This window comes from Eschrichtius robustus, chromosome 4, assembly GCF_028021215.1.
Source record: "Eschrichtius robustus isolate mEscRob2 chromosome 4, mEscRob2.pri, whole genome shotgun sequence".
NCBI lineage: Eukaryota > Metazoa > Chordata > Mammalia > Artiodactyla > Eschrichtiidae > Eschrichtius > Eschrichtius robustus.
In genome coordinates, this window is record NC_090827.1 from 45,042,120 (window position 1) to 45,052,044 (window position 9,925).

Consider the following 9,925-nt stretch of genomic DNA (forward strand, 5'->3'; position numbering starts at 1 on the left):
TAGATCATATTTAGTGAGATGGTTTCAAACGAATGTCTTACTTTAATAACAAGTATTACATCACAGGATATACTTCATGATTGGTGAAAAATGAAGTCAGACGAATGTTGTGGAGATTTTTTATTAATGTGTAAGTTCAATGTTTTTGGACTACTTGTAAATATTCAAAAGATTTTAAATGCTTTTTTTTTCCGTGTATTTTTCTGCAAGAAATTGGTTAGACTCTGGGGAAAAAATTCGATGTGCATTATGGTCTTCATTGGAAGACTTAAGAAGTAGATAGATCTCTATTTCTGTTAGGAAAGAATGCTTCTCCTGCCTTGCTGGATTTGCTTGCCAACAGAAGAAATGAATGTACTCAGTAACTTGCAAATTCCTATACAAAGCCCAGCCAGTGTTCAGTTCAATGATTCATAACTTAAGATATTGGTTTAAAACCGTTCAAGTAGAATGGATGAAATTACTTTTTTACTTTACAATGACCCCATGACTTTGGGTGGTGTGGGAAATGGAGACGTTCTCAGAAAGCCACCCTAAGTGTTGCAGAGAGGACCTTCCACTCAACTCCCCCTTCCTGATGTACCGAGTGTCCCTTGGTGCATTTTAATAAAAATTTTAAAACCCACAGAGCTATTTTAAAGCTTAAAAATTCATATAACTTTATTTTTTAAAGCACTAATATGTCTCAGTTACATTTAGCTACAGTACAAAGAATAATAAAATAGCACCCGAGAATTTTTAGTAGGCTATAAAGAATCTCGACTCCTATCTCCTCCTTATTTTTTTCTCCTCTTCACTAAACACAGAAACAGAGTGCTCTCACTGCCACTCCTTCAGCCTATTGTGTCCCAAAGGGCCGGATTTTCATGCGAACAGCCCTGAGGGAATAATCGGCACCTCTGAAGGGGACCCAGACCACTCCATTCTCAATCTCATAGGGACTGTTGTCCCTGGGGTCATAGGAGCCCCCGGGGTAGTAGATGCCATTGAGATTGGCTGCTTGGCAGTTGTTGTACCACCAGCCTCCTCCGTAGACTTCGGCACAGTTGTCTTCCCACTTGTCTGCATCCCTGTCGAAGGTGCTGAAGCGCATGCCAGCATGAGAAGTGTACTCTGTCCCTTCCTCTACAGAACCCTCAATCAGAGCATCACCTGCCGTGCCCTCATAGGAGGAGACCTGCAGGGCATAGCCTTCTGCCTCAGAGCCTACCCTCCAGTGATATTCTGCATAAGCCCCTTTCCCAGCCCAGTCTTCTAATTCAACCCGAAGGATGGAGCCTCTCATGGTTAGTAAGTGGAGGTATTCGTTGCCTAGCCAGAATTCTCCTTCTCCCTTGTCATTTAGGCTGCCGAAACCTTTCTTGTAGTCTTGCCAGGTCCGGTTAAAATTCAGTGAGCCATCCATTCTTTGCTGGATCAAAAGCCATCCTCCCAAACCGGTCTCTTGATCACAATAAACAGAAAAAATCTTACTGGATCCCGGTAGCTTGATATTGAAAATGCCACTTTGGGCACCTGAAGGATGTGTTTGGAGGGCATCATAACAGTCTAAAAAAAAAAATTAAGCTGGTTGGAAGAACTTACTCTCATTTAACTTTACGAAGTTAAATGGCCCAGATTAAATGAAGGCAGATACTGGCTTTCTTTCCCTCCCTCCCTCCCTCCCTCCCTCCCTCCCTCCCTCCCTTCCTTCCTTCCTTCCTTCCTTCCTTCCTTCCTTCCTTCCTTCCTTCCTTCCTTCCTTCATTCATTCTTGCATTCCTTCCTTCCCTTTATAGAGAAAGGATGTGCTTACACTGGAATGGAACTTTTGCAAGTAAGTAGCATTTTATTTACACATTGCAAGGGGGATTTTTCTCAATGAATTTGGAATTTCACTTGCACATACTGATTAATGGCAAGTAACCAGCAAAGATATATAGGCATCATTTAATACTAATATCACTTGTTTTTAACCTGATCTCAATGTCAACTGAGACATACACTAAAAATATGAATAATCAGTTGAGTGACAATTTCCAATGGCACACATTTTGAATGGTAAAAGAATTTGGTTAAACAAATTTAAAATTGAGTTCCAGAGGGATTCATTCATTCATTCATTTAACATGTATTTATTGAGTGCTGACTCCACACTGCTAGGCATTTGGGAATACAGAGATGAACATGATAGACAAAAAGTCCCTGCCCCCATGGAACTTACAGTCTAGCACAAAAAAATAAGCAAAAACCTGTAATTTCAATAAAGCGTGATAGAGGGCTAAGAAAGAAGTAAAAGGTGCTATGGGAGATACATTGTAGGAGTAATGAACTTAGTCTAGGGGGTCACGGAAGGCTTCCCCAAAGGAGAAGTGCGGATACCTCTGGCAGGGCGAGTTTTAGCATGGCCTCTCTGGGTGGCATGTGCTCCTTTGAAGCCAAGATCCTCTTCACTTCCGGCCTCATCTGCCATTTTATAGCCCTTGCTTTCAAACGTGGAGCCTCCTCTGTTGATAGTCATGCTACTGCTTGCAAACTCTTTGCCATGACTTGAAGTTTTACTACTGGAAGAGACCTCAGGTATGCCGGGGTGGTGAGAGCCTATATCCCCTAAGTCTGAGCCCATAGAATGGATCTTACCGTCAAGCTCTTTTAACGTAGAGGAGAAAAAACCATCATTGTGCCTACGAAAGAAATCATCTAGGCTACCCTTGCCAGGCAAGTGCAAGTCCAAATCTGTGTCACTACAGTCAGCACCATCTTCAGAGTTTACCACTTCTTTGGTTGTTTCTGTGTGACCGTCGGCATGTGTAACAGTCCTTGTGATGATTTTAGAGCATGAATGACGAGTGGTGGTTGTGCGACCAGAAGTGACCTTCTCACTACCAATCAGAAGCTCTTTATCTCCTTTAGCAGTGACCAGTTTACCTGTGTGGAGCTCTTTCTTTGTCCCTGGACTTACATTTCCTGACACCTCTTCAAATGTGCCCCAGGGCACATCTGGGTTGGAAGGCCTGATGTTCCCATGCCCTGAGCTATCTGGCCTAAAACTTGCAGACACAGAACTTCCAGAGCCCCAAGTGCCAAAACCTCCGGACTCAGGGTGTCCAGTGTTCCAAGTGCCAGCACTTCCGGGCTCAGGATGGCCAGTGTTCCAAGTGCCAGCACTTCCAGGCTCAGGGCGTCCAGAGTTCCAAGTGCCAGCGCTTCCGGGATCAGGATGGCCAGTGTTCCAAGTGCCAGCAGCTCCAGCTCCATAGATCCCAGGATTCACGTTTCCAATACTACCAGTTCCAGGCTTCCTGGGGCTTTCTGGTGTTGATCCTGTTCCATGAGATGCAGAATCTCCTCTGGCATGCCCATCTCCACCAAACCTCTCTAACTCCATTTTCATCTGCTGCATTTCCAGCAATGCCTTCCACTCTGGAGGGGCCTCCTGAAGCTGGCTCTTGAACTCTCTGGTAATCGGGCCTGGAACCGGCCTCATTTTTATCAGCGGTAAATATTGACTGTCTCTGGAGGGAAGTAAGTCTATGGCAATAACCTGTTCAAGTTGCTTCTGCTGATCTTTATAGTCCTCCAGATCTACTTTATGTTCTAAAGCCCTACTGCATGACCCTTTGCAAGATCGGATCTTAATATCAATGTCCACCTAGAGGGGGAGGGGAAGATAAAGAAAAAAGGTAGCTATAATAAACTAGGTCTATTGAGTTCTTAGTAGTTAATTTATTTTTTGGAAACTGGTTTCATTTCTTTGACTTGGAGACCTACCAACCAATACTTCATTTATGTAGTATCCTCAGTGAAAGAGAGGTTGGGTATTCTAAGGCTGGCCAGGATAAGCAATAGAAACATCTGGATTTATCTTAGAATAGATCAAGAGCAAAGTGCTATTCCCTCTGAAAGGAGACACTGATGATGTGATCCTCTGTGAGACTGAGGCTGAAGACTCAGAGACACAGTGATGTCAGGGACAAGCAGGGGCTGGAATAAGATGCAAGGACTGAGTATTTGCTTTTGAAATTTACCATTTTACGTGCCCTTGGAAATTTTACTTAATAGCACTGAGTTTTTTTCTTCATCTGTAGAGTGGGGGAAATAATACTTACTTTGTAGGTAGATGATGGCTATAACACATTGCTTTACATAGAGTAGGCATTTAATGAATGACTATTGCCTTCCTTTCCCTGCTATTCAAAAACAAAGAAATCTGGGGTCAGAGCCACATAATTACTCACCTCCAGTCGTTTCATATCTATCAGCTGATCCCTGACATTTTTCTGCAGAAGGTGGATATGCTGTACTTGTTCTATAACTTTGCGCTTCAGGATCTCAATTCTCCTTCTCAGATCTTCTGACACTTGGCTAAATGTATTTTCATTGTCTGAAATGGCAAGTATGGGTACTGAAGTAGCTGCTGAGTGATTTGTTTGTAATAGCCAGCAAAAGAAGGAAATTTGCTTATGGATATTCCCCATTTTACTTCTATAATAGTTTGGACATTTAATTTGGGATTTCTAAATCTATTAGGCATTTGATATTTGGACAATATCCTGCAGTCATCCATGGCTATCAATTAAGATGCCTTATTAGTAACCCAAATAAATGCAGAAGACAAAAACTCTTTGAAATTTTAAAGGCATAATTGAGATAAAATAATCAGTTTGATTACATTCCAATTATTTCATTATATCCTTAATCAAGGGACGTGAATATATTCTTGGATTTTCTTACTGAAAACGTTTTCTTCACAGTTATAGATTTGAATTTGTTCCTAAGCTTTTTTTTTAGGTCAACAGGATCATGCACTTGCCAGTTGCTCTTTCACCATCAACTTTAAATTAGCCAAGTGCCTCCCAAGGATATAAAGAGTCAAGGCAAGGTTTCAGGAGCTGAGGCCTTACTAAACTCACTGCCCATGCCCAGAGTGAGTCCAGAGTTTCCTAGTCCTAATGAGACTTAGTCCTAGGCAAATGAGAAAGAGACAACATGGCTCTATATTTTAAATTAAACAAAACAAAACAAAGCAAAACACTTCATAATAAGCACGGTGGAGTCTGTGGGTTGCACTCCCAGCCCCACCACATGATAGCTTTGCACCTTTGAGCAAGTCCCTTGACCTCTCAGTTTCCTCCTTTGTTAGACAGAAACAGAAGTATCTACTCAAAAGGTAGGGCTCACCTTATTTTCCATGTATATTCTTTAAAAAGAACACACTTAAATTCTAATCTTTAGTCCAAAATGCTGCCTTACTTTGTGACCTTAAAGCAATTCTAAACTAACCTCCTTTATGTGATAAAAATAACATAAACAAGCCCCTTCCTTAAAATTCAGGGATATCATAAAGGTATATTTTTCTACATAAAGTACTTTGGAATAAAATCACAGTTGTAATAAGGAGACATCATATCTACTTCTGACTTTTGTTGTTTTTGTTGTGTGCTATAAAGTCAAAGAACTAACTGTAATACTTACTCTTAGAATTGGCAAAATCCCCTCTCAAAATATCCATTATATTCCTGATCAATGTGTTAGAGTCCTTATTGTTCTTCTGATAATCAAATAGTGAATTTTTTAGTTTATTTATTCTGTTTGTAAAATCTTGATTGACTTCATCAATCAATCCTTTCATCCTGCAGCCAGAAGGGCATTTGTAGTTCTGGAATGAAGAGGAAAAATTACATTAAGAGTCTATCTCTTGGGAACAGACTTATGGGTGCCAAGCAGGAGGGAGGGTGGGGGGGAGGATCGGGAGTTTGGGATTAGCAGATGCAAGATAGTATATGTAGAATGAATAAACAGCAAGGTCCTACTGTATAGCCCAGGGAACTATATTCAGTATCCTGGGATAAAGTATAATAGAAAAGGATATGAAAAAGAATATATATATATATATAAAACTGAGTCACTTTACTATACACTAGAAATTAACACAACATTGTAAATCAACTATACTTCAATAAAATTTTAAAAAATAAAATTAATAAAAGAGTCTATCTCTCTGATCCAGTATAAATTTGAAGGTTTCTATGAACCCCCACTGCTCCCCTCCCCAGTGTCTTCAGGTCATCTCTTGACCTAAACGTAGTTTAAGAGGGCTAGTCAGAGATCTTAAAGAAATTCTGGAATGGGGGTCCACTTAACCATAAATTAGAACCCATGAAATCCAGAGTTCATAATAGTCAGGTTCCTAGTATCTGCTGAACATACAACTAAAATCCAATCTGTTAATCCCACCAATGACCAGTGTCTCAGAGGTAATTTAAACAGTGCTCTCAGGACTAAGTTCCTTTCCATCTGTCTTCTTTAATTTGATATGTAAGGAGCTATTAGATTATTTCCCACTGGACAAGTTTTCTGTGACCTAAAGTGTCAGCCTGTGTGCGCTGCCAGCAGCACAGGAAAGGACTGTCCTGCTCTACTCCCTGTGCCCACGGCTCACCCAGTCTTCATCAGAGCAGAAGGGCCAGTTCGACTCTTTGCAGGCAGACTGCTCTTTTTCCACAAGCCTTGGGCCACGCACACCTCCTCCTTCAGCGATAAATTCACCTTCACTGGGATCTGCCGCCTTTAAGGATTCATAAACACACAAAAGAGAGGTCTTTAAGCAGATAAGGAGGAGAAGCTGGCATGCCTGTAAATCCCAAGCAAGGGATCCAAGGGGCTCTGCAAGCTTCAGGTTTCTTATCTTTGGAATGAAAGTCCTAATGCCTATTTTGTGGAGTTGTGAGACTGAAGGAGACGAGTGTACAAATCTCAACTGTGTTCTACACTAAACAAGCATTTAATAAATGTTAGGAGTTGTAAAGGATCCATTATAAAAGGAAGATTATTTGAATCAACAAGCTTAGTTAAAAATTACCTTTACATTTTCATTCATGTCTGGAGATAGAAAAATAATGGAAAAACTCAGAGTTCTTTCTCCTCTAACTCCTGTTTTAGTAGGAAAAAACCTACACCATATTAGCTTCAGGTCTGTCTCTCCTTCAAGTATCCACCACAATGACCTTATGGGTCTATAATTTGAGCAAGTATATACAAGGACACAAATGTAGCCAATTCAGACTCAGAAATGCTTTTTGGGTTACTCACATAATAATTTCTTTTTATTTGAAATGAAAAAAAGTACACTGAGAGCAAAAAAAAAATGGTCCATGACTGATACTTTTTTTGGAACACCTTATAATTAGAAATACAGATTTTTTAAAAAAATTTCCGTTGTGATCAAGTGAAATAGGATATACAGATATTCTTCCAGCAAGATGTTATATCCTAAGAAATCAATGTTGGTTTTAGGTTTTAGCTATTTTTATTTTGTACCACCAAGTTACAAGGATTTTTATGACTATCAATCTCAGTGGTTTATTCTTATTAGTTAACATTTTCTGTCTCATTCAAAAAAATACCCCAATAATAGTAATATTAACTCAAGCAATCAAGAACAGCTTATTTAAATGAACAAGTACAATCTTTTCATCTAAGAAATAAAACCATAAATCAAACATACATTGGAAAAAATGGCACAAAAATAAAAACAGGCAAAAATTAAATATTTATACCAATAAGGGAGAAATAAATGAAACATGTATTATGCAAAGTATAACTTTAGCAAATGATATTAGTCTTGTTTCCCATAAAAATGTTTACTTATTATTTGTATAAGGGAGAAAATTATGTTAGAAACACTCTTTAGTTTCTTCTGCTCTGGTATTAGGGTTTATGAGCAATAAAGGAAAAGAAATAAAATGGAATAATTCACAGTCTGGAAGTAACTGAGATTTTGGAACATATTTACCAAGTTTTTATAAGATAGAAGTTGAAAAATCTTGTTGAATGAGGTTTCTCTTCTTTTGCATAGGTTTCTGGAGTCAAACTTTAGGAATTATTGCCATATTTGTAATATCTTAAAAGAATACACTTGCTTCCAAAAAACATATTGCCTATCAATTAATCTCTTTCAATTTTGCTATGTAATATGTTTTCAAAGATAACTAATTTGCTTTTTATTTGTCTTAAAGAAACACAAACACAACCTTTCAGAAAAGCTACATTAAACCACTGTTCTGCTTATTATGGACAAATAGCAATAAAATAATAACTAGGTTAAAAATTCTTATCATAAGGATGTTCTGTTCTGTTAACTAGCAATCCCAAGTCTTTACAGCAACAAAGATGGCAAAAATTTCTTCTCTTTGACAAAATCCAATGTAAGACCAAGCTATAGGTGTTGAAGATTCCCCTGTGAATTTATATACTTTGGTCCCGCTAAGTCTCCCTCTGAGGGTGATATTACCCTGTATTCTTGAGGTGTCAAGCCCATCTAGGGACTTGCCTCCACTGGCTACAGCATATAAAGCTAATAGTGTGTGAGGACGTACACATGGCTGACTCAGATCTGCAAGCTCTTTGTGGAATAAACACCAGAGAGAAAGAGAAGAGGAAATAAAGAAGGCCATACCTGAACTGCACCCATCACACTCAGGACCAGGCAGAGGACCCTCACAGAAACCATCTCTGCCGTGGGTGGGGCTGGCTCAAGAGGAGCACTCCAGCTGAAAGAAAGGAGGACTGCCTTCACGCCGAGTTCCCATCCCATTTAAGTCTGCAAGAGGTCTGATTAATCATTATATTTGTCCCGTTGAGACAGTCAACATGCACCCTGCATCTCTTGCTCCTTCTGTAAAGTTGTTGTCCCAGAAGTTCTTGCTCAATTCCCTAAGTTTGTTTGCTTCAGATAAGCTGTTGCAAAGGTAGCCCAGTTCGTGGAAGATCCCACATTCCAGTAACAGGCTGATTTTGGGAATGAAAAGGGGAACATGGGAGGACCTATCTCTACTCGAGTACTTGAAAGAATATAGAGGGTGGTGGAGGCAGGCTAGCTGTAGCCCACCGGCAGAGATCTGACAACTGAGATTTCACTTTATGCAGGAATTATGGTTGGTTGATCTGACTTTTGACTGACTGTGGTGATGAGCTGATCCTGAAGGCCTTCAGTAAGCTTCCTCTATCCAGAATGTTTAAAACAAGCAGCTCCAGGAGCCAAACATCCTAGGTTCATACTCCCAGCTACACCATTTCCCAGCTCTGCTTTTGGACAAATTACTTTACCTCTTTATACCCCAGATTCCTCATTTTTAAAATGGGGATAGTAATAACCTATCACACATGTTTTTATGAAGAATAAATGAGTTAATCCTTGTAAAGCCCTGAGATTGCCACATATCCAAAGGTACAGAAACTGGAAAGAAAGAGTATTTTCATGGCGCTTTATGTTCTCCAATAACAATTATTATTTCTTTCCAGTTTCTGTACCTTTGGACAAGCTAATTTATTTTCCCTGATCTTCATCTCCATATCAAATTTTCTTGTCTAAGAGTTGCCAGATTTAGCAAATAAAAAACCAGTTAAATTTGAATGTTAAATTTGAATGTCAGATAAACAGCAAATATATTTTAGTGTAAGTTTGTCCCGTGCAATATTCAGACCTATTCATACTAAAAATGTGTTGCTGTTGTTTATCTGAAATGCATATTTAACTGGGCATCCTGTAATATGTCTGCCAATCCTACCTTGTCTCAAATGCTGCTTCCTATGTGAAGCCAATCCTGATCATAGTATAACAGCCAAAATTTATTGAGTGTTTACTAAGTGCTGGGGACTTTGCTGGACACTTTACATAGTACCTGATTTCATGTCTCCAATTGAAAGCAATCTCTTGTTCTTTCATACTTCCTTAGACTATGTACCACTCATGACATTTATTACTGCAGGAACATTGTCCATCTCTTCCACTAGATCATAAACTTGAGAACTGACATATTTTAATGGTCTTTATATTCTCCCCAAAAGGTGTGAGGCTTCATTGAGCAAGAAAGCATGAGCGGGTTACACTGTTATGAAATTGAGCCCTGTCTCAGGGCTCTGTGGGAATGTGAAGCTTGCTGTA

General features: G+C 39.4%; 1 protein-coding gene across 1 annotated transcript; it reads right to left on the reverse strand.

The window, feature by feature from the left end:
* Nucleotides 1–633: 633 nt before the first annotated feature.
* On the reverse strand, nt 634–8,611 carry FGA (fibrinogen alpha chain). Its single transcript, XM_068542658.1, has 6 exons — nt 8,438–8,611; nt 6,422–6,547; nt 5,455–5,638; nt 4,218–4,363; nt 2,362–3,631; nt 634–1,548 (listed from the first exon to the last, which is right to left on the reverse strand). Exons 1-6 carry the CDS (start codon nt 8,573–8,575, stop codon nt 839–841), a joined length of 2,574 nt encoding a protein of 857 aa, XP_068398759.1. The 5' UTR covers nt 8,576–8,611; the 3' UTR covers nt 634–838.
* Between the last annotated feature and the right edge of the window lie 1,314 nt (nt 8,612–9,925).